The following is a 26,188-nucleotide window of genomic DNA, read 5'->3' as shown; positions in this document are numbered from 1 at the left end:
TTCTTCGGGGAAGAATCTAGAGTCTTTATTTAAAAAAAAACCCAATTTCTTGATTCAAGGAACCAGGATTTCCATCGATACACATGGTTTATTGTTTAGAAAAATATCTAATCTAATACAGGGTGAGTCAAAAAAAGTGCAATAAAGAAAAGAATCCATTTTTACTTAAGAATCGAGTTGAACTTTTTAGGTTTGAAAACATTTTAGATATGGTATATCCATCAGTGACCTTGTGTGAAAAAATTAAGGAATTAGCATTTACCGTTTTGTTTTTATGACACATTTTATAGCGCTACCCAATTTCAATGTTTGCCCAAGAGACATCTAAAATTTGAATGTCAGCCCATTCTGTGTAAGGTAGATTTGGAACAACTGCCATTTTCTTAACCTCATTGGCATTAATGTAAAATGGAGCATCCAGAGTGATATTGCCCTTGGTCTTGTTTAAGGAGAAGAAACATTATTTGTTGTTATTTTCATTTTACCTTTACTTTAGAGATGTTTATTCTCTATCAAAAACATACAAATTTGCAGGCGGGTTTTCAAATGTCAAAATGAAATGCGCGCAAATTGAAATGGAGTGAATTACAAAATATCCAGTAAGTTGGACATATTGGGATTAAAAAACTGGAGTTGGAGTCGAGTGAGGTATAAAGGACTTAAAGTAATGTTAGAAAGTTTGTTTGAACAGAAAAAAATTAAATTAACGCAAAAAAACAACCTTATTTAAGTTACAGTCAGTTTTAGATATGGTGCCTTTACCGCGCAATGTGTGCTCTCATTCAAAATACATGGTATCTCGTGGACAAATAACGAAATTGGGTATCGCAACAAAAGGACTCATCAAAATTAAACGGTAGTTGCGATTCACTTTATATTTTCACAGAAGGTGGCCATTGAGTGTAGCATTTATAGAATCTTTCAATATTGTGAAAGTTCGATTTGGTTCTTTCATAAATATCGATTCTTTGCTCTATTGCAGTTTTTTTGACTCACCCTGTAGTATCTGAGACTACTACAATTCTTAAACATATATATTAATCTTGGTAATCTGATTGGCTTATCTGAAGTTATCAGCAAAAGCAAAGTTATCAGCATTGGTATGGGCGAAGGTCGAATTTTAGAAATGGATACTTGGCCCTATACAAAAGAAACGATTCTAACAGCGGCAAAAAAAATTCAAAAAATTCCACGCTACATGAGCAAAAAAATAAAACCTCCCCTCCCGGCCAAACTATCCCCACTATCACTAAAAAAATCCCCACAAAAACGAAAAACATTCTTTCCCACCTAACTGTGTACCAATAATGCATGAAATTAATAATAATAATAATAATAACACTTGGGAATACCTACCTAGTGCAAATAAAAAAACTACCAGCCCCTCTGGAACTCAAGTGGTGCCTCCCTTATCTTCATTTACTGACCTTTTTCTGCCGAAAGCAGTATGTATTGGAATTGGAACCTGAAACACGACTATTGGGCGGAATAATAGCCGGATTGCCATTTCAAATCATTCTGTCAAGTACTCTAATATTAATAGCGCTCAGGTTTGGGCTACGTTTTCCATGTTGCCACGAAGTTCTTACGGTACAAAATGCTCAATGTGTCTGCATGTCGGGCTAATGAATAATGCATTAGAAAAGAAAATGGCAGGGACGGTCATGAATTTTTTATACGTGGTTGTAGTAAAATGTTTGCCTTGAAGAGTGATTATAAAAAATGTTTGACTTACTTGATTCTGGACTTTGAAAAGAATATAAAGCTTTGAATGTGTAAAGTTTTTATTGTTTTATAGAAGTTAATCTGAAATAAGGTATCTGTGAAGGATTTTAGGGATATTTAGAGGGCCTGCACCCCCGTCTTACCAAAATGTCGAATTTTTTGGTGAACGGCACCTAAATAGTTCAGCCTGAGACGAATATTTAGGGTAGACCGGGGCAAAGTGGAACACGGGGCAAAGCGGAATACCCCCATTAACTTTTGTATATGCAGCCCTCAATCGCCAAGCTCATGTAATAAGAACATCACACTCATTAGCAAAGTTATGGACAAATATATGTTTACAAATTCTGTGACCACCATTGACGGTACCTTACAATGAATTACTGTACAAAAAAGCAAGTATTCATTATATGCAACATTTTTCAGCACAGCAATCAATTTTACAGAAAAGAGATTGTATCTTACTATCACTGTATGATAACTTCTGTATCATGGTGTACCAACTGACACTTGTTGACTTTCAACCTGAAGTTTCTGGTGTCCATATTTCAATTTTTTGTATTTCCTACACAGTTATTAAGCTATTTCGGTGGTCACAAGTTGGGAGTTGAAGGAGGCCCTCTATTATTTTATCGCATCCGGGGCACATGATACGTGATTATACCCTAGTTTCCTTGTGTGTAGCCTTCTTCACTATGTACGAAGGATACAGCATAAGTGTATTGAAAATGCAGGGTCCATCGATCATGTCAGTAAATGAATATTTTGTTTTGGGACTGATTATTCGGATTACCACCCGGCATGCTAGCATTCCTGCATTAAATACATCAGAATTATTACCATTGCAAGATGGCTTAAAGCTAGTTCACCACGTAAACTTGTATGGCTCAAAATTCGCGGACCGCTCGCCATTAAGTTTACTGTCATTGCGTATTTTGAAATTGTTGACGTTTTAATGATTTCCGGTCGATTATTTTAGCTGTGTCACGTCACGTGCATGACTTCAGTAAAAAAATACAATCGTCGATATCGATGTGATGTGGGACTTGCATAGGATTACACAGAGATATTTCTTGCCAAAATTTGACCATTTGTAGGCAAGTTGGCCCTACTTTGTCTGCGTTATGTGAAAAAGGACAGTCGTAAGTAAGTATACGTGCAACGCTTTTGATGTATCGGGAGACTGTGAGGGATCCGAAACAGCGAGTGACGGAGCTTATTCTTGGCTGTGTAATATTCCTTCAATACGCTGCCGTACGGTAATAGTCTTATACGATGGACAGATAGTATCAGTTTGTGAATGAGGACATCGTATAAGTTCCTTATACTTAAAGCTAGCATTTCAAGTATCTCTTATAAGCTAATAACAAATGGTGCCCGCTGGAATCTCTTGAGGCATTGTCTTTTTTAAAGACATTTCTTGTTTAGGATGCCTGATTGTCACATGGGCTCTCAAAAAGATTGAGATCTCGACTCCTTGAAAGCCAATTTACACTCTCTATGCCCGCTCAATCCAGGTAGTTGTTGGTGATGGTTGCTGTTTGTGGTGTGGTTTCTAGCACAAAATAGTGTAGTAAACAAAAAAAAAAAATAAAACTGATATTGATAAAAATAAATGAAGATTGAAACGATAACATACTGCTTCAATTTATGTTGCTGTAATATTTTTGTTGTTTTTATTTCGCTTGTTGGAATCTGCTCTCTTTTTTCCTGTTTATTGGCTAGTTTATCATTTTTAAAATTTGACCTTCGCCCATTCTAATTCTTTGCTTGTAGAGGTCACAGTGAAACCAAAGAGGTGTCAAACTGTACAGAATAATTAATTGCATTAATACATAATTATATCAATTTACCAAATTATTGTTTAGTGTCTTAATGATATAAGCTCTTTTTCAAGTGTTTGCTGATATCTTACACCACATTGGGTACATCGTACATTGAACCATCGAACTGAAAACGTGTAACTCGAACGAATGGTCAATTTAATGACAAATTGATTGATTGATTGATTTTTTGATTGACTGGTTGATTGATTGATTGATTGATTGATTTATTAATTAATTGTTGATTGATTATTGATTGATTGAATGAATTACTTTTTATCCAGAAGCAACATGGCTCAAACTTCGCAGAAGCTAACATCGAGTTATCTCCATGTTCCGCATAAGCGCCCATGTTCGGGCAAAACCACTGGCCAGTTATTTAATGAAAGAGCCAACAATAACCCAGATAAAGAGATGTATGTATTCTACGCTGACAAGGAAAGGAAAACATATAAGCAAATGCAAGATGAGGTAAATATAACCCCAGTCATGTAGTTATAAGCTGAGATTTGACACTGTAACTCGCGTACCGTATCCAAAAATTACCCCGTTATATTCCAAATGATATCCGAGGTTTGGTAAAAAATTATTTGAAGAGCATTGGATCGCTACCATTGTCTGAAATAACTGGATCACACACCTTTTGACATTGGTACTACATGCCATAGACTTTGTGTTGTGATCATTTCGATCGTGGTGGAGAACTCAAAAGCGTGATCCAGTTGACATAGTGATAATCGGATTACACGTAACACTACGCTGGCGAATAGGCATGACTATCAACATGCACAGTAGCGTCGAGAATGCGCACTGGCGTTGGTGCAGTAGTTTCAAACTTCATTGGCAAAGGATTTCGGGATATATCGAAATGATCAATTTTCCATTTATCCATTCCACATATTTAGCGCATCTTGATTTTGACCTCTAAACACGTAACACACATATACAAATAGTGAACAAGAAATGTGTACCCTTACTTGCCAGAATAGAGATTACTTTAGCCAATATTCTTAACATATTGAGCATGTAGAACTAACACCTGAACTATTTGGTACTTCACAATAGGCCTATTATGACAGTTATGATAATAAATAATTTGCAATATAATACATGTACAAGATTTATGGCAAATATAAAATCTTGATATTTTTGATATTTAACAGTCCTGTCTTTTTGTATTTTATATTATAAAAAAAATCTAAATTATTTGATATCAGAAAGACATTCCTCGTATTCAGAATGCAATTTGGTGTGTCTGATGTGCTCTCAGGTCCCACAAAAATACTGTGCAAACGTGGGTGACTGATCCTGTAAAAAATACAAAATGTATTTCATTACATGCAGAGCCAGCAGTTTGCCCGAGGTTTGCTGAAGTTGGGTTTGAAGAAGGGCGACACTCTAGGAATCTGGGGTGGCAACCATTATGAGTGGCTATTGGCATACCTGGCCTCATTTCAAATCGGTGTCATCACGGTAGGCGTATTTAACATATTTAATCCGTTATTGGTTTTCTGGTTGTGTGTTTGGTGTGGATGTATGGGGTGGGGGGGGGTGGGGGGGGTAGTGTGAGGACATACGCATATTAATCTGTGTGGGATCAGAAAGGTGAGGGTGTGGCGGTGGTTGTGCTTATTTTGCTAAACCTAAAACGACTTTATGCATGGAAAAAGCAACAGCTTAAATTTATATTATCAGGCTTATATTGTGTGCAATTGCCTTTCATCCAACTCGCATGTGCCGCCCTTTGTAAGAAATAAAAGGAGACATTTTGCCAAAGTGGACTTCCCTTTAAAACTTGCAGACCAACTTAACATGTCTTACACCAAAGATGCTCATATTTTCCCCTGCCTATTTTTGCCAATTTTAAGGTGTTTGCAGTGACATGGCCAGGATGTTTTTAGGGGGGGAGGGGGCAAGGCGTCTTTCAAGCGGGGTAAAATTTGACAAAAGTTCCCATATCAAAATATAATAGGTATCGGGATAGTATCTGATACTAATACCGGAATAGTACCCGCTACCTAGTGGGATATTAGTATCGGTATAGTATCCGGATATGTTTCACATGCAAATTTTTTGTCCATATATGGACATATAGTATCGGGATAGTATCCGATACTGTTACTGGGAGACACTGATAAATAGTATCGGAATAGTGTCCGATACTAGTATCGGGATAGTACCTGATACTAGTATCGGGATAGTATCTGATACTATTTGTTTCGCATGTAAATTGTTTTGCCCAAATATGGTCATAGAGATATGTCCAGAGATTTACATGGTATATGGACAAGGTCACTGGAAAATTTCAAATGATTGTAGTTGTACATACATGTGTAGCAATTGAATATATCGTACATACATGCAGCATTGAAATTTGTGGCAAAAAGCAATTGAAAATGTACATTATGAATGCTACATTGCATGCTAAAAACATATAATATACACATTCACATTTATGGCATGCATCAGCTGATGCATTGAGCACCATGTTGTCTTGGGTGCAGAATTCAACATACTCCGTGGTTTAATATAGCCTACATTGCACGATGTTCTTAAGCTTATACTAAATTTAGATAAAATAAAAGTTCTGTTCAAAAACTGTCACCCAATACAATCATACCTGTATTGTGAAGCCCAGAAATAGAACACGCTGTACAATTCTTTGTACAACAGTATATATTATCCTTTGAATCAGAGGAACTCATTCCTTGACTGTATAGCAATTTGACTCCAACCCGATATGGCAGTTATTCTAATTAGTCATGTGACATGGATTGGCGCCAGCTGAAAGCGGGTACTATTCCGATACTATAGTATCAGATACTAGTATCGGGATAGTATCTATACCGATACTAGTATCCAACTAGTATCTGCTAGCAGATACTTTCGGATAGCTCCAGAATACCTACCGGATACTATCCCGTATAGTAGCCGGAACTATACCGATACCTTTTCTTTTTGCTATGGGTTGGCATCTGTTTTTTTTTCATCATTATAGGTTCACATGAGGATGGACTTTCCGTTGAGCGTTCAGCCAAAGATAATACAAAAGGTTTGTATTATTATCTTTATGCGTGTAAAATATAATTGTATCCCTAAATTACTAAGAAAATGATCCTTTGCACTAACCATGCTAACAAAAAATACGTAGGAACCTGGCAACCCTCGTAAAGTACTAATGAAGCAACATACAGATACACGCATGACGAGCATTAACAATTTATTATCGTCATCGTCATTATCTTCAGTCTTATCGTATCATCATCATTCATCATCATCGACTTAGTGTCGTCGTTCTTGTCATTGCCGTTATCTTTGTCGTCGCTACCGCGCAGTATATATACTGCGTAGTATGAATCACAGACAATTACTAGAGTCTAGCTACTCCAATCTTTTCATCAACATTTCAGCTCGGAATCAAAGTAATCGTATTGATGCGATCACCTTCTGACCTGTGTGACAAAGCCTGTCAAGTTATTCCGGAGTTAGCTGTAAATTCTGCTGAAAACCTGAATTGTCAAGGGTAGGATCCGTTATATTGTATCATCATTTTAGTATTGTAGTATGCTTTAAATATATGCCTTTTCTCACAATTTATTATAATAAATAGCTATTTGATGGCAATTAGCGATTGCCGAATAGGGTGCAACTCTACTAGTCTTATTACAAGACTGCCCTACCCCAACCCTAAATCCTAACCCTAAACTCCGTAAACGAGAACTGGACTGAAGTCTAGCAAGTTGCACCATATTCGGTAATTTTGCTGTCATTTTGGCTGATCGTTTTATACCCATCTGGTTATAAAATACACGCGTTCTAATTTGCATGTCTAATGATTTTGAGATGTCTGCACACAGACCAAACAAAAGAGTATAAAGATAAATAAATTGACACCAATCAGCCAAAATGATGTCAATAATAAAACAGCATAATTATCTGTCTTTTTCATACACGAAGGGTTATTAATTCATGTTGCAAAGATGATGGTATTAGCCTTTTTGAAGTATGGCGCACAATAGGAGGGCATTTTTCAATCTGGGTAAAACCCGGCAAATTTAAAAGTCTTCACCCACTTCGTGCAGCGCCATCCTATAGATGAGTTGACTTATGACGTCAATGCCTGGCAGTATGCGCGCGCATCATATTTTGATCATGGCTCGTGTTTTTAAAAACCCCGCCACATCACAAAAAGGCTATTGAGCAGTGTAGTGGTTGCATGCGGTTCACTAAAGCATATCGATATACCATACCCTTGTCTTTTTGATAAACATTGAGGTCAACTCATCTATTGTGTCCACCTAATCTCGAAAAGGCAAATTGGGCAAGGAATGTGTTATTATGGTTATGAAGAAGTCAAAATTATTCAGCCAAACCTCGTACAATTTGCCTAATGACGATAAGGGATAATACATTGTCTTTGTTATTTTGTCTTATAACCTTCAAGGACCCCAACTTTGAGATATGTCATCAATGCAGGAACCACGAAATGCAGGTGTGAATCTCTTTTTCTCTTTCTCCATTAATGAAACTTGCTACGGTTTAAGATTTGGGTATTTTCATATTTAGTATTTCACCCGACTGATAATAGATTCGAAATCATCGTAGCGGTTTGGTAATTCGGTTTAATATTCCTATTATTTATCGTTTAGAGCGAAGTCATGTAATTTTTTCAATATACAAAGGGATGTTTGTTTATTTCTGATGGAGCATCAAAGCATTCATCAGTGTACTTCGGTTATATTTATAAATGTGCTTCTATAAATACGCGCGTAACTTGTGGACACGACATATCAAGACCAGCATGCGTGATCAAATCCTCATGCATTGACCACTATACAAAAAAGCATAGGAACTCTGTAGATAAATATCATTAAATCTAAGAATTAATTGAATAGCAAAATATTATTATTACACTTGGGGGATAATATGTTATCAAAAACAACATTTTGAAAGTATTTGACGACGGAAAAAATATTCAACGACGGAAACGTTTACAATATAATCACAAAGTTGAACAAAATAGATAATTTTGCTGCACAGTAGTCTCATGCTGTTCCGTCTTTGCATTCAAATGTATAGGAAGACCACCCGCTATGTAGAAGGTCACTTCGAGACTTACTATTTACAAGCTGTTATAGCAGCGCGGAGGTGGTCACGTGTGTATTTATAAACGCGCATTTATAAATATAACCGCAGTACACTGATTATCACTTTAATAACATAACTATAATGTTCCCTTCTTTCCGCTAGCGGGGCGTATTCCTTGGCCGATTTTATGGAAGTAGGAAACGCAGTAGAGAAGAGTGACTTCCTCGAAGCTTGTGAATTGGTGGATTTGGATGATCCTCTGGGAGTATTTTTCACATCGGTAAGAGATGATTACTGAACACACACTTAAACCTGATAATAATACGCCATGGAAGTGACGTCATAATCGGATTAACTACCATAGCAATGGATGAATACAATTTTTGAATGTACCGCGCTGCACTACATGCAGGTTGCACTCATCACCTGTGTATGTCTGTAATCATAGATTGAATACAATGCCGCTCTTTTCAATGATACTAATCTGACAGGTGCGAGTGATTAGCATTTCTTTGACATCTGTGGTTCAATACATCGGTACCGCGTGAACGTTGTAGTGCGGGGCGATATAGTCAGAATTGTATTCATCCATTGCTATGGTAGTTAATCCGATTACCTACGTCACTTCTACGGCATATAGCATTGTAATTGCAACTAGACGGGTCATAGACCACGTATTGACCATGTACACAGTCGTGTCATTTTTGTGATCTTTAAACCAAAACACCAAACACTGATGACATTTGACGCCAAGTCAGGGAGCATCAAAGAGATACAGACTATTTTCAATGTATATGCATAATTGGTGTCACTCTGATATGTTATTTGTGACAGGAGAGGAATTTTAAAGGTATCTCGTCTCAAACCGGAAATGACCAATTAATGAACTTTGACCCTAAATCCGTGAACACCCCAACGAAGTTATCCACACTCATGCGTGACTTCTAACAAAAGGCACTGGTTCCCGTAGTATTCCTCATTCAAACCAATTCAATGCATGACTTCGGAGTTACCTACATGACTTTGGCGGGCTATTTGGAAACAGTTAAGGTTGTACATGCAGGTACTTCTTTTGAAAGTCCTAAACAAGGTATAGGAGTCGCTGATAGGATATGCAGCTTATAGAACACGGATAACCTCTATACACTAATTTCAATGCATGTGCGTAAGATAATATTGATCATTTTGAAAGCGACAGAAAGTACGCCTATAGACGAATCCAACGAGCCAAGTGATGGCAGAATTTAGTCGGCCATGACTGGGTCCCGGCGCACCAAACTGGTGTTGTGACTGCCCAACTGGGTGAATTAACGCCGCTTAAAAATCGATGTTATGTTGTATTGTGTTGTAAACTTCCATCATTCTATTGTCTACGTGTAACACGGGTGATGAAATGCAGTTTAAAATCCCCGGCAAGGACGCATTATTTCATTTTAGGGGACCCAGCTATGGCTGCCATTGAGGTGTAGGAATGCGCGAAATTGGATTCGTCTATATAGTCCTAATGCGCTATTATATTATAAACTTTTTGCACTATTATATTATAAACTTTATGAACTCCCAACAATATCTTCCCTGGCGTAATGGTGCTGGTACAAATTATGTTTGAACAATTATGATCACTTTTGCAGGGGTCAACCGGCTTCCCTAAAGGAGTAACCCATGCACACAGATTATGCGATATATTTTCCACTTTCCTTGATTCGCTTTCTACAGATGCTGAAGGAAACGAAATTCCATGGGTAGGTGAAATGAATTTGCTTTGTGAAGACAAGTCAGTCAATAAAAGTAGACTGATTTGTCTCTATGGGAAAGACGTGATGGAAGTATAAGCGTTTGAAAGAGCAATCAGTTGGTGGAATTAAGACCTCTGATTTCACTTGGAAATGTTTGCATTGACCCTCTAGTAGAAAAGGTATTATAAAGGGTAGTACTTCATGAAATTAGATATGATATCTGTATTTTAACTAGTATTGGGTTAGATCTTCCCTATCGTTTTTGACAATAAATATTTTTATTGTATACCATTTTGGACAAGGATCGTGCCCAAAATGTCTCGCATCGGCCTTTTCGCATCTTGGCTAAACCAAACAAAACAGCTAAATACTATTGACATATTTTGTATCAATTTTCACCGAGAGAGCTAGATTTTTAACTGTGTTACATGAAAAAAGTGTTCATTTGTCACCCTGTTGGTTGTTTACAAATTATTTAGATATAACAACTTTTTCTACTTACAAATAACGCGAAGACAAAACAATCTCTATAACTTTGACAATTGTCCGATTTCAAACTGGTTTTCAAAGGTTGAGCACTTGCGAAAACAGGAGCTCTGCACACAAACCAAGATACAAGTTTAGTTGCCAATTTAAATCAAATAAAATCGGCATCAAAGGAACAATGCGTTACACAATCTATTATCTTCATGTTTATTACAACCTCCATGGTCGCACACACCTCAAAATATAGGTCTAATACTAATACATTAAAAGCACGTTTGCTCTAAATCAAGCGGGAGTGCTTGTAACTTAATGATTACAGTTACCAACATGTGTGGGGGCATTTGAACATCGTGTCCCTTCATGGTAGGACATGTTAGTCCTCACCGGGATTGACGCCCATGGATTTGCGTAGGAAAAGTTAAAATACTATGCTATTCTATCGATTCATTTCAGATGTCAAGATACGCTTTGATAATGTCGTTTGGAGGCATAGGTGCACAAACTGGGGCGTTGATGCCAGTATTCACAAAAGCGACCACAATCATTGTAGGACCCGTCTATGACGCCAAAATGTTAGCTCGTGTCATGCACGATGAAAAGTAAGTGCTGTGTATGTGATATATTTTTCTGATTATGCTTTTTTCATCCAAAAACAGTGCTTCATTTCTTTTTTTATACCAAGACATATCGAGTCATTGATATGTTATTATCATTACGATAAAGCAGACGGGTTCGCGCCTAGATAGTTTTCAACTTTTTTTGAAGCTGGCCCGTTTCACAATTCCTGGGATGTGAGGCGGAAGTGCGTATCATGTGCGGACAAGGACTGTTCATGACTAACATGATTAGATCATGGAATTCGAACTGCAAGGTCGTGAGATCTGAAGGAGCGGCGAAGTTGAGGGTCAGTCTGAAGATTGTCAGGAAGTAGTTGGCATAATAGCTCCGGAGCATTATCAAAGAACATTCGATGGAACATAAGTGGCACTAACTACTCAACGGTGGGCTGGCCTAAAGACTGAATTTGGAGGAAGGAGGGTCCTTCCCCAGGAAGGCGCACGCCTCTGGACTGCATCTAGCTTTGACAGTAATGTCGTCAATGAATATTATAAACAAGAGGGGACCAAGGATGGATCCTTGTGGGACACCAGTATTAATCTACTCCAGATTGCTGGACCACTTGTGCATTTAGTATAATCTTCACACAGCAGTTTGAGAGGTAGTCAGCTAACCATCTAACATCTTTCCAGAGAAGTGCGGAGAGAGTTTCTCCAGGAATCCAGGGTGCCAGACTGACTCGGTCGAACGCTTTGCAAATGTCCAGGCAGACAACACGAGCTTCTTCTCTGTTGTTGATAACGTTGTTGAGACGCTGACATACATAAGTGAGGGCATCAGATGTTGAGTGACCAGTTCTGCTTAGAGATCAGCTTTTGATTATTGAGATATTTCCACATTAACCTTGGTTTTTGAGAGTAGAGAGATATGGGCCGGTAGTTTCTCGGAGAGTGTTTTCACCCTTTCCTGAAACATGGGATCACATCAGAAACTTTCCATTGTGCTTGCATGTTGTGTTGGCATGTCCACTGTTGAAACAGAACTGGAAGAGCCGTGCTAGAGGAGTAGCCAGTTCAGCAGCTGCAGTTCTCACCCGGGAGTTCTCAGAAAAAGAGCGGGAATCCATCAGGCTCAGACACTTTATTGATATCTAGTTTGATAAGCTGCTTTCATACTTTTTTTAGGCCAGAAAAACAATCTGAAGCATTTGGTGGTCGTCCTCAAAGGCATCGTCATCAGAATGCATTAAACCAACAGAAATCTGCTTTGTATAATATTTTCCTTTTCTGTGATTAAATCAAAACAGAATTACCGGTACAACCATGCTGATTCATCACTTGAATGACATTTTGAACCTTTCAGACATCAAGGACCATGATTTATCATCTCTAGAGTTATGTAAGTGTAATTCTCTGATTATGTAAGTTCTGAAGGTAAAGGTGAGTCACAGTAGTCTTTAAAAAAATCTATTTTCATTGTCTAGATTTGGGGATTCATGAAAAGTTTAACCAGAACTTGTAGTTACATATGCCATCCAGCGCATTTGTGGCTCCGTGCGTTAAAATAAGAAAACTGTAAGATCAACTCTCAAAATCTGGATTGTTTATTTTTATATGGTATTTACCGTTTTCACTGCAAGAGTAAATCTGTGATGGAAACAACAACAACCACAAACAACAACAACAACCACAAACAACAACAACAACAAGAAAAAAACCCAAAACACTTCATTCATGGAGTAAATTACCTCCAAGAGAACGCTAATTTCCTCATCAAATATAAGGACCTAACTATTGATATTTACAATACGACGTACATATGCTTTATCAAGAGGTTCAGAACAGCATTGGTATTGCCCTTTGACAACTAAATCAGCGAATAATTTAATTATACGATCTGTTTATCAAAAACATGATTTCGATGTGCTGATGCGACTAGCCGCCGACTACCATCATAATATCGCGCTAATCCAGTGTATTAACTGTCTCGTTTGCTTCTTTCGTAACAATTTCAGGTTTCACTGGTGGAAGTATTATTCCCCGTTCATTACGTGATAGAGTGGCCAAGATCGCCAAGCATATATTGGTAAGGGGTTTCAGAGCTTCATGAAACAGTTAGCCTAAGCTGAATTTATACAAATCGCTGAGGCAAAAAGCGAGTTTAAGAAACGCCCGAGAGATGTCGCTTGACATGTGAATGCATGAGCAATATTTCATATCAATATGTCTTTTGAATATTTTAGTTGTCGTCTGCAATCGCGATCGCCGTGATTAATATAAATATAAAAGCGACGAGCGATGCATCGCAAAATTAGGCGATTTTCCATCGCTTTCCAACAGCGTTGCATCGCAATCGCTCAGCGATCAAGTATAAATGCAGCTTAACACTTCTTTTATTACATGTTTTGCTCCAGGTACTTTACGCTTATTTGCCGATTAATCTTGGTAATGTGTCATTTTTTTGAATTTTCAGCTAGGGTATGGCGGATCTGAGGGTTTTGCGGCAAGTCAAACTCCGAGAGATTCGATTGAAGTCCTTGAAGGAGCCGCATATTCTCTCACATCTGGACAAGAGGTATGATCAGGTCCCCCACTGTAAAAATCGGACCAGCCAAATTTGCACGCTACAAAGCCTAAAAATAAGATCCCGCGAATCACAAATTGACATACGTATGGGAGCTGCCACAGGGTGGTAACGGGTGCTAACGGCAACGCGGGTGGTCGCCGGGGTATTAACGAACGCGTCGCCAGCACAAGCGTCCTACGCGATCAATAACGCGTATAGGGCTCATTAAAGTTCATGGATACGCGATGACAGGGTCAATGGCCGCTTCCACGCAGTAACATATTTGCTGTCAGGGTCCTGGTATGATATGTCTCCTCACTTCACCTCACCAGGCTGTGTTCGACCATTGTTGGACGTAGCCCTCTTCATGATTCTTCACTGTTCTTTGTCTCTTGCACTTCTTGTCCATGTAGGACCCATGTAGGCAGTAATGTCATCACGCCACCTCCTCTTCTGTCTTCCTCTTGATCGTTTCCCTGTTCTTGGTTGCCATTCTGTAAGTCGTTTAGTCCATCTGTTATCTTCCCTTCGTATAAGGTGACCAGCCCATTTTCATTTCGCTTCTTTGAGTTTCACCATAATGTCTTTGACTTGAGTTTGACGTCTTATTTCAGTGTTCTCAATTTTATCCCTTAAGATAATGCGTAGCATCTTCCTTTCCATTGCTCTTTGGGCTGTTTGTAGTTTCTGTTCCAGGTACTTGGTTGTTTCATGTTTCAGCCCCATATGTCATTGTTGGCAATACACACTGGTTGAACATTCTACTTCTCAGATATATATCAGATATATGTCTACACCAGGTAAACTATTATTTTTCCGTTGACGTAAGACTGACCAATTGAAGACATTGAAAGACATTGACGACATCAATTAATTTTTCGGCAGAATTTTAATTATTTTTTCACAAAGTTGATGGTGTAAATGTCTGTGATTATGGCCCAAAGGCACGGAACAAATATATCAGAAATTTGTAACGAAAACCAGATAAAATAATGATGGCATGTAAAGATAAATTCATTATTGTTATTGGTAGGCTATTAAACATTTATAGCTTTCATCGATGATATGTCGGATTGACTCTAAGCCAAAAATCAGGAAAATATCCCTCAGTTATTGTTACGTTGACTAACTTCAAAACTGGACCAGGCGATCGACCGCCGATTCCCGCCGGTTCCGTCCGTTTGGAGTCGGTTTCTATTGTTCACAATGAAACGCGGTTCAACCGCCGGTAACCGCGGTTCAACCGTTCGAGTTTTGATTTCATCCCTCAATCAAACACAATCACGCGTAGTTTGCTTTACCCATTTAGACGCAAAATATACATAACATTAAACAACAAAGACCCCGTGATATAAACGGTAGCATCTAACATCTTCGCTTCGAGTTATATATTGCAAACTGACAACTTCATGTTCAATGACATTTAAGAAATACTAAAATTGTGGTATACTGGAAGACAGAGATAAAAGACTAGTTTGTGTCTGACGTCATCTGTTAATCAAACTCGAGCACGGTTTGTTTGCAAATGTCGTGATGATATGAGTTGCTGAACTCGGCGGAAAAACCGGGCGCATTATTGTTAATTTTGCACCTTCAAACATACAAATAGTCTCAAAAGTTAGGTCTTTATAGTAGGAAACTTTCTTTTGCGAAGGCACCATATCAACAATGCCTAAAAAAGTTGCTTTTTGCCTTGTAAAAGTACGTCATTTTTCGCCATGTCCTGCTATTCCTTTTCTCGACCTTCCTTTTACGCGCTATTTACTAATCAAGGATCGTATGGAATTTGATTGACAGTGACGTCACACGCAAATTATAAGTATGCCCAATTCTCGCGTTTCACAATACGATGCGCCTCCAGCGGTTGCTGGGTCGAGGCCAAAATGCGCAGTGGATCATGGGAAAGTGTCGACATCAAAAGCCCGCGTAATACGAATACAACTAGGAACATACATCATTGTGGGTCTGCAATTATGAAAATACCGAGGTGAAAAGGCTAAACGACGACACCCGCTTCTCTATATCCAAAGTTGATTAAGCTATGCTTTGATCAGCTCGTAATCGGCGGGAAATATTAGGCTTTTACCACTACGCCGTAAAATAGACCCACATTAAGAGTGATATAGTTGACCTGTCTGGTCTATATTGTGTGTGTTAGATAAGTAGGCAAAGTATAGAACTTTAATTTAATAATTCGTGATACTTCTGACTAATTGTCACAAGACAATTCTCAATAGAATTATTAATATTATACCTCGATGTTATAAGGCCCGCCGATTGTAAACGAGCTGATCAAAGTGTAGAATACAACGATACTCTTACTGATAATTAATCACAAATATTTAATATTGATTTAATATTTCAAATTCAGCTTAAGATAATAGGACCAGATGAGCAGATTCTACCTATCAATACACCAGGAGAAATCTGCTTTCGCGGTCGGAATTTATTTATGTATTATTGGGGAGAAGATGAGAAAACAAAGGCATCCAAGAGACCAAATGGATGGTACCACACAGGGTAAGAAATCTTGGTGTACACTCTACATGATAATATCCCCATCAGATACAAAAAATATTGGAATGTTAAACAATGAAAGTATATTAAGGAAGTTCCCACAATCTGAATGCGCATCTTCTAGTGAGAATTCTTGATGATGTTACCAATATGCTTTCACACGCAGGGATATCGGAACTCTGGATGAGAATGGCTACCTTAGAATTGTCGGAAGAAAAGCGGTAAAGTTTAGAATATTGATTATTTTACTCTATAACCTGATTCATAGTAGTATGGGCGTTAATTACTATTGTTTTGATTATTTACCATGTTTACCAAAAACATTTTTTTTTAAAGAATAACATTTTACCTGTTTGTAACATGTCAAAATTTTACAGTAGATGATTTCTTAAAGGGGGTCTCCGGTAATCATAACGTTATGCCTTATATGTGGGAAAATAATTATCAAGCATGAATCACATGGTTTTATTTAAAACAAACTCATATTGACCATAAAAACGAATAAAAACAGTTGTCTCTCAACACGCGATATTCAAAATCCCCGCGCCAAAATTGTATAAGTGCAATGACGTAATGGTTGTTTGTGCTCAATTGTCGTCAGCCTTCATTGTATTACTGGGACGTCATTGCACTCGACAATTTCGGCGCCCGGGAATTTTGAATATCACGTGTTGAGAGACGGATGTTTTTATTCGTTTTTATGGTCACTATGAGTTTGTGTTAAACAAAACTACGTAATTCATGCTTGATAATTATTTTTCTTACATATAAGGCATAATTACCGGAGACCTCATTTAAAGGGATAACTAATGATTTGCTAAACCAGAACATCATAAAATTCATCAAAATTCAGATTTTTAATGTTTTAGAACAAGCATATTGCCACCCTGCTACGATAGGCCCTGATTGCCATTGAAAACAAAGCACAAAATATGGTTCAAGCATGCATCAGTTACGTAATCACCCTAATTGTGCAAAGATTGGTGTATGTTTAAATGCATGGTTGAACCAAATTTTGTACTTTGTTCTCAAAATTACAAAAAAAAAATTATCATCGTAGCAGGCTGACGATATAAACTCCTCAACAAAAGTTTGGAAACTTTTTTCAAGCATCTATATCCCAGATTATATCGTGTTGCATATCAATAGACATATAGCTAGTTTATTCCCCTTTACAATGACACCACGTTTGAAGCAATCACCTTTTTCACGTCTGAGTACACGTCTTGTGAATGTAGTGGGTCTCAAACAGAATGTGCCTAATTGACCATTATTCTGTGCAGCAATCCCATATCTTCACAATCTGGGACCTAATGCAATCCTCCAAGATGACAAAGATCGCCCCACAGAGCCAGAACTAGTCACTAACCTCAATAGCGGGCGGAAAAGCCATACACAGCCACACACCAGCCAGCAGCCAGGCACATTCTCCTCATGCTGCTCACAAGCCTGATCACACATTGCTGTGGGATGGCATTCCATTTTTCAATCAGGATTCATTCGCAGGTTATTCAACGTGGTTGCATTGGCTACTCTGGCACGCACAGAACGACCAAGCTGGTCCCAAAAGTGCATGTTCAATCGGGTTTAGATCTGGGTTGATGGCAGGCCATTCCATTCTCTCTACTCACATATTCTGTAAGTAGTCGTTGACTACCCTGTTTGCACAGAATAATGGTCAATCTGGCACATTCTGTTTGAGATCCCACTACATTCACAAGACGTGTACGCAGCCGTGAAAAGGTGATTGTTCCAAATGTGGTGTCATTGTAAAGGGGAATTAAGTAGCTATCCATTGATATGCAGCACGATATGAAAATGTCGCAAATAATATGAACTATAGATGCTTGAAAAAAACTTTCCAAACTTTTCTTGAGGAGTTTAGTATAGCTGTGCTAATCAAACGGACACATAATGGGATATTCCATTTAAAACCCACACTACCCCTGTGGAAGATTTTGGAAATATCTGCTACAGACATGACAGAGGGAGTATGAATTTCAAATGAAATGAACACATCAGGCAGCTGCATTTGAAATTTACCCTCCCTCTGTGAAAGATTCAGGTTGAATCTTTCTCATGAAGTTGTATGAATGGAGCTACCTAATGTGTTCATTCCATTTAAAATTCACTTCCCCTGTGGAAGATATTTCCAAAATCTTCCTCAGATTGTGTATTATTGCAACTGCATTATTTATGTGAAATAATGATCTAGAGAGAATTAATTGTGAAATAAAAATTTGGGCACACAGGAACGAATCATCAAAGAAGGCATCAACATAGCTCCTGGAGATTTGGAAAAAGTTTTAGATCAACATCCAGCAGTCAACAATGTTATGGTAATATACCTTGATTATTATACTCGTGATAACAATTGCAAAATATTGGTGATTAACTACCTTTGTATTTAATTAAAATCTCATTTAAAACAATATTTATTATTCCCAGTTATCTTCTAGATATCTTGGCGTTGTTATGATTTTCTTTATTATTATATGGGTACCCAAATTTACACGAAAATTTGAGTTAACAAACTAATTTGATTGCGTCATGCTGTTCTAGGTTGTCGGTGTTCCTGATGAGCGAACGTCAGAAGAGGTTTGCGCATGTGTGAGGTAATTATATTAATTCATTTATTGGTTCCATTATTTTGGTAAATAACATAAATTAGTGCGAAATGTTTCATAATCATAACGAGAACCTTAATATAATATTTTACTGTCCATTTTGCTAAAATTGTACAATCATGGGTGGCTTTTCAACTGGAAGTTAGAAAATAAAGCATTTATTGACCGCTCGATCACATGTTTGGCATAGAAAACAACGCAGTTTGGGCCAACACATATAATAATAAAAATCGTATTAATGAACATGATAATTATTAAGATAATTATCATTATTGCATCCTAATTTTAGAAATATCATTTTCCTGGCAACTTTTCCCATTTCCTGTTTTTTCTTCAGACTTCATCCTTCTACCAAGGTCACTGCAGACGAATTGAGGGAGTTTTGTAGAGGAAAGGTTGGGCAAAGATTGTATATATTAATTATTATTTTTAAGAAAATATTTAAGAATAACTTTTGTAGGGTGATATAGTTAGTTTGGGTCAGAGTGGATGATTGTGATGATGAAGATGATGTAAACGATGACGACGACGATGATGATGATGAGGAAAATAATGACGATGACGATGATGATGATGACGATGATGATAATGATGATGATGATGATGATGAAGATGATGATGATGACGACGACGACGATGATGATGATGATGATGATGATGATGACGACGACGACGACGACGACGACGATGATGATGATGACAATGGTGATGTTGATGATGACGATGACGATGACAATGATGATGACGATGATGATAACGACGATGATGATGATGATGACGATGATGATAAAGATGATGATGATGATGTTGACGACGACGACAATGATGATGATGATAATGATGATGACGATGGCGATGACGATGATAATGATGACAATGAAAATGCTGATGATGACGACGATGATGATGACGACAACGATGATGATGATGGCGACGATAATACGAGCGTAAGCCTAGTCTAACAAAGTGGAGGGGATAGATGCTATATTGTTTTCCTATCGCTGTAAAGCGCTCAAACAATACAAGTACCCCTTTTCGTCCTTTTTTGTAAGATATCTTAAAATTACTGGCATTCATCATCATCAATCATCATCATCATCAGTCGGCTGCGGAGCAGGCGAATACAAACTTTCTCCAACTGTTGCGATCTTGGGCAAGCGAAATAATTTTGTTTGGCTGCAGCATCCCTTCAGTATCTCCCAGGAGGTGCTGTACATACTGTAAGTACAGTGTCCGCGGCCGTCCCGGTTTCCTCTTCCCATGTGGTGGAATATAAAGGGCATAGTCTTTCACAGGCTCGTCATCTTCAAGACGCAGTATATGGCCGAGAAATTTGAGTTGATGAATCTTGACTCTGGCAACCAGTGGAGTGGTGTTGGTCAGATTGTAGATGGTTTCATTTGGGATCTGATCCACACGCTTGATGTTTAACATGACTCTGTAGCAAGATGTTGCAAAGGCATTGATCTTGTTTTCCATGTCCTTGGTGATTACCCATGACTCGCACCCGTGCAGAAGGATAGTGACACAAGTTGTCTCAAACAGCTTGATTTTTGTTCCGATTGGCAGGGATGGGCTTCTCCAAAGGCGTTCCAGTTTCCAGAAAGCGGCCCAGGCTAGTGCTTTTCTTCTTGGCATTAATCATGCAAAAAGTAGTTTTCAACAAAAATTGAGGGCGTCGCTGTTGAGCAAATCACACATTATGACTTTATGTTATGATTGTGGTTTCCTTTCTAATCATTGATAGCAAACACACAGGGGATGTTGCAATAACCCTCCCCATCCCAACCTCGTTAGACAAAAACCTTAAATGAGGATTAAGTTGCTATCATTTTTTCTACAAACTTGCAGGTATCTGATTTTCTTGTTCCTAAGTACCTTCTCTTTATGGAAGCCGCATTTCCAACAACAGAAACGGGCAAAGTAAGTACCTACATGTGTGAATTATACTGGGGGGGGGGACCGACCGGGGGCACCGGGTCTGCAGTGGGGGGGGCAAGCCATTATATCCAATCCCCGTGCCCATATGACGCTACCCCACTGATTGCTTGTCCGTCTTTCCTGGCCCTTTACCCCTTTTCTGGGCTTACTAAAAATCCAAAAATAATACCTTTCCCTGGAAGTGCTAAACAAGTTTGCTCTCCTCGTGGTATACTGCCCCAAAAACTAAAGATTAAATTTTCAAATTACTTATTACATTATTAGTTCTGGTTTCGACCAATTAGTCTTACATAGGCACATACTCCACCTCCATTCCGGGTTCTATCACGGAGTATAGAATAACCACTATAGCACATGAATTATAAAAAATATAAAACAACCATTTTAAGCGTTTCAACGTTTGCCGTGTTGAAAAAGGGGAAAAACGGAATACGTATAGTACATTTGGACAGATTCAATTATAATAATGATAATAATAATACTTTTTAAAATATATATCAGATATAGCGCAATACATCAAGCGATCACAAAGCGCTTTACTACAATAAAGCAGAGATATAAATGATATTTACAATTAGATATCATTAAAACAAAAAGATGGCAAATATACAAAATTGCAATATATAAAAATACATGGTAGGCCTATATTAAAAATGTTTGAAGAAGGTAATTGAAGTTTGCATGATCCTTTCTGTCTCTTTTTTTTCAGTTTCACAGAAACCAAATCGCTGCACAGGCGAAGTCGGAACTGGGACTATAGAAAAGAGTGGAAACAAACTAGGAACGCAACATTATGTGTTAAGATCTCTAAAGTGTCTAGCTTCTCATTACTAGTCATCCTGGAATTAAGTATATATCACTAGTCATCCTGGAATTAAGTATAATGAACTGTTGCCGTGTTTTCAACACGGCAAACATAGTTTCAGTGCAACGTCAGAATCTGATCTTTTTACACTCTTCAATGACATCACGACAATAATATTTAGGCTATTGAGACAAATAAATATCAAATGATTAAAAAGCTGTCCATTATATGAAAATGTTGACCTTTCGTATTGAAGATATAGATTTTTTCCCTATTCATAAAAAAAAATGGAGGTCTTTTTTGGGGAAAAAATACATATCTTAAGTATGAAAAGTCAACATTTTTATTTGGTAGTCGTTTTTTCATCCCAGCTACGTACACTTTAAGTATATATTAGATTTATAAAGTTTACTTCGAGGACGGTTAAATATTAAAAATATCAAATTTGAATAATATCCTATAAAGGTCCCACAATAATTAGTGAAAACGTCGATATCCAAACCTATAATGCATGGATTTATAGATCTCATAAGAAATGGTGTAGTTACTATGTGTGATGTGTTAATATCCCAGCAAACACAAAACGTTTTCGACATAATTCGCAAAGGGTTATAAAAGGCTGTCAGAAAACGTTTAAATGTCGGGTTATATAAAGGGTATATTAAGGGTATAAAACGTTTTCATAACATTAAAAAACATTTCTTGATAATCTACTGCCCAGCAAATAAAAATGTTTTACACAAAACGTTTAAATGTAGGGTTATATAAATGGTATAAAAATGTTTTAATAACATTCAAAAAACATTTTTGAAAAATTAATACAAAACATTTTAAACAGAATGTTATTTTGGGGTTGAAAAAATATTTTGCAAAAATGTTTGCCCAAAATATTTGCAATAACGTTTTAAAAACGTTTTCATGACCTTTATATAACCCGACATTTAAATGTTATTAAAACGTTTTGAAAAAACATTTAAAGAACATTTCTGTGTTTGCTTGGTGCAAATATTTTAACATAATGTTATTTAAGTGTTGAAAAAATATTTGGTAAAAAAATGTTTGCAAACATTGTTTACAATAATATTTTGAAAACATCTTAAAAATGTTTTTGCAGTGTGTTTTCATTCAAAACGTTTTGAAACGTTTTCATGACCTTTATATAACCCGACATTTTAATGTAATTAAAACGTTTTTACCTAAACCAAAAGCCAAAATATAACTTATTTAAAACGTTTTTAAAACGTTTTTGTGTTTGCTAAGGATAGAATCTGTTATGCTTTGTTGGGTGTAGAGCACTATAGCCCAAAACCCTGTAATGCTGGATAATAATTATACTCTTGCAACGAAAAAGAATGAAATTAACTCAATTTCCATTAATTAATTTAACGCCATTAGAATAACTACTATAGGCACTGTTAAATATTTTGGCCCGGGCCCATCTGGCCCTATTGTAAATCCGGCCACGCCACAACTGCGGTATGCGGCATTTTCTACATTTAACCTATACTACCTCTTTTTGGGACACATTTATGTTGAAATATTGTGAAAACAATAATTAGTTCTGAAGCCATAGGCGTATTTATAACAGCTGCGTTACTTTTTGTGCAGACTTTATATAATGTTCAACGATAACGGTGAAAAACAAGTGTCAACATGGTCAAAGGAAATTTAAATATAATAAAGTAAGCGGTATATTTAGTTGTTGTCAATCTACGAGAAACATAGACTTTTTATTCTACAAAGTTCTAATTTTGACACGTACTGTTATATACGATCAATTTTGTACAAAATGCGCATGGAATGTTCGTGAATGTGGTGTGTTGATGATAATGCTGATGTAAACCAATTTAATCATGTCATGTTTGTGTCGATTTCGCAAATATTTGAGACAAGTCACATTCTCTTTTTAGAAGATGGGGTGGCTCTAAAAAGAGCCGTTGGGTTTGATAGCATACATTTACTTGGAGGTAGTGTACTTGGTGACAGCCTTGGTGCCTTCACTCACGGCGTGCTTGGCCAGCTCACCAGGCAGAATAAGACGGACAGCAGTCTGGACCTCGCGGCTGCTGATGGTTGACTTCTTGTTGTAGTTAGCCAAACGGGACGACTCGCCAGCGATGCGCTCAAAGATATCGTTGACAAAGCTGTTCATGATGCTCATGGCCTTGCTGGAGATACCAGTGTCTGGGTGCACCTGCTTGAGCACCTTGTAGATGTAGATGCCGTAGCTTTCCTTTCGGCGTCTACGCCTCTTGCCAGCTACTGAACTACCCTTGGCCTTACCGGCCTTCTTTGCTCCCTTTCCGCTAGTCTTGGCAGGCATGTTGACGATAGGTTTCTTCAACAGAAAATGTCTAGTCTTCCTGAAGCAGGCTATATTTATATGATTTGATATGCAAATGAAGGATCCTGCATTTTTCGGTGAGAAATCATGTTCAATAACCGATCGTTTGTCTTGCTTTGTAGACTGCAATTGATCAGAACACCAACATTGATTTATAGTTGGTTTAGGGATCATTGTGGGTGCATAAAGTTTAGCAAACATTGATTGAAATATGCAACATTGATCCCAAATATTGATTTTTTTCTTAACGCGCCGAAAGTTCCCCTGATCATGCAGATGTTATATTTTGATAGAGATATTTATTGTAGTTGATTATCATTGTTTTAAAACGAAAACCATTGTATTACATCAGTGGCAATAATATTAAATCAAACAATGTATAATGTATTGTCTTTATGACAGACTCGGACAGACCCCCACGTATTCAGCTACCCGCGCGGGTATCACGTATAATTTCTTTTAATTTCTCCACGAAATACTGACAAAATTGTCTACGTTTGTTCATCTAGGATGATGTGTTTGCGACGTCTCGTGGTTCGAAAGTCACATCAAGCCGTTGGTCCCGTGTACAGGAAGAGTCTCCACTGTCACTATGCACGTGTGTCAGAGCTATTCAAAACGAGAAGGGAGACAATCCCCCGGGATAAATCCTAGGTTCCAGGATCGTACATGGGTAAACTGTGCACGTAAAACCCGTGCGATAATACTAAAAAAATGAGGAAAGTATATAGGAAGAAGAAGAAAAGCCAGCCTATTATAATAATACAGTCATGTAAGAGACTGGTTTGTGAGGTGATTTTATTCAAAGAAGAACAGAAGAAATTCTTCTCTCATCTGCTTTTTTATTTCATCAATACATCAACATAAACCTGTCAATACGCCGTGTACTATTGGTCAATACTCCGTGTATTGGTCGATGCTCCATGAACTGGTCAATACTCTATGTACTGGTCAATACTCCGTGTACTGGTCAATACTCCCGTGTATTGGTCAATACTCCGTGTATTGGTCAATACTCCGTGTATTGGTCAATACTCCGTGTATTGGTCGATGCTCCGTGTATTGGTCGATGTTCCACATACTGGTCAATACTTCATGTATTGGTCAATACTCAAAATTTCGTCTATACTTCATGTATTGGTCAATATGCTATTTATGATTTGGTCAATATTACTCGCTGATTGGTCAACAATTGAAAACTTAATCCTTTCTGAAACTACGTTAGGATCCCACTATTACATATATAAAGGACGTGTTATTTTCTAAGGTTATTCATTTTGTATCGACACCGAACAAAATACAATTCATCATGTCTGGACGTGGTAAAGGAGGAAAGTCAAAGAGCAAGGCTAAGAGCCGCTCATCCCGTGCAGGACTTCAGTTCCCCGTTGGCCGTGTGCACCGCTTCTTGAGAAAGGGCAACTATGCCAACCGTGTTGGTGCTGGTGCCCCAGTCTACTTGGCAGCCGTCATGGAATATCTGACCGCTGAGATCCTTGAGTTGGCTGGCAATGCTGCCCGTGACAACAAGAAGACCAGAATCAACCCACGTCACTTGCAACTGGCTGTCCGCAACGACGAAGAGTTGAACAAGCTTCTCGGAGGTGTGACCATCGCCCAAGGTGGTGTCCTGCCAAACATCCAGCAGTCAACATTAATAGGTAAATTTTCACAGGAAAATTTTCTGGACATGTGACCAATGCGTATCAATGTGAGTGTAACCTCGAGCCTGATCTCTGACCCCCGGCGGTGACCTCGCTATTCAAGTCTTAGTAATTTTTAATTGGAATAGTATTTTTGACTGCAATTTTGATAGAAATTTGTGCGTTGCAAATTTATTGAATATTATGTTATCTTAATTTTTTCACAATATCATCAAAATGTAATTTCAAAATATCTATCTACGGAAAAAATATTTATCTACGGAAACTCTTACCATAACATTATTAACTTGCGACAAGTAACTTATTTTG

At 37.7% G+C, this 26,188-nt stretch overlaps 3 protein-coding genes across 3 annotated transcripts; 2 read left to right on the top strand and 1 right to left on the bottom strand.

Moving 5' to 3' along the window:
- The first annotated feature begins 3,949 nt into the window (after nt 1–3,949).
- Nucleotides 3,950–22,778, top strand: LOC140149742 (medium-chain acyl-CoA ligase ACSF2, mitochondrial-like). Its single transcript, XM_072171798.1, has 18 exons — nt 3,950–4,019; nt 4,893–5,021; nt 6,547–6,600; nt 6,959–7,071; nt 7,993–8,040; nt 8,799–8,916; nt 10,268–10,378; nt 11,312–11,457; nt 12,723–12,814; nt 13,431–13,501; nt 13,889–13,990; nt 16,353–16,501; nt 16,665–16,719; nt 18,751–18,837; nt 19,061–19,113; nt 19,463–19,520; nt 20,977–21,048; nt 21,776–22,778. Exons 1-18 carry the CDS (start codon nt 3,963–3,965, stop codon nt 21,824–21,826), a joined length of 1,566 nt encoding a protein of 521 aa, XP_072027899.1. The 5' UTR covers nt 3,950–3,962; the 3' UTR covers nt 21,827–22,778.
- A 334-nt stretch (nt 22,779–23,112) lies between these two features.
- On the bottom strand, nt 23,113–24,608 carry LOC140150716 (late histone H2B.L4-like). The gene has a single exon (XM_072172807.1). It carries the CDS (start codon nt 24,414–24,416, stop codon nt 23,829–23,831), a length of 588 nt encoding a protein of 195 aa, XP_072028908.1. The 5' UTR covers nt 24,417–24,608; the 3' UTR covers nt 23,113–23,828.
- A 23-nt stretch (nt 24,609–24,631) lies between these two features.
- Nucleotides 24,632–26,014, top strand: LOC140150717 (late histone H2A.2.2-like). Its single transcript, XM_072172808.1, has one exon. It carries the CDS (start codon nt 25,525–25,527, stop codon nt 25,909–25,911), a length of 387 nt encoding a protein of 128 aa, XP_072028909.1. The 5' UTR covers nt 24,632–25,524; the 3' UTR covers nt 25,912–26,014.
- The last annotated feature ends 174 nt before the right edge of the window (nt 26,015–26,188 follow it).

This window comes from Amphiura filiformis, chromosome 4, assembly GCF_039555335.1.
Source record: "Amphiura filiformis chromosome 4, Afil_fr2py, whole genome shotgun sequence".
NCBI classification, from domain to species: Eukaryota; Metazoa; Echinodermata; class Ophiuroidea; order Amphilepidida; family Amphiuridae; genus Amphiura; species Amphiura filiformis.
This window is presented reverse-complemented; position numbering and strand designations above follow the sequence as displayed.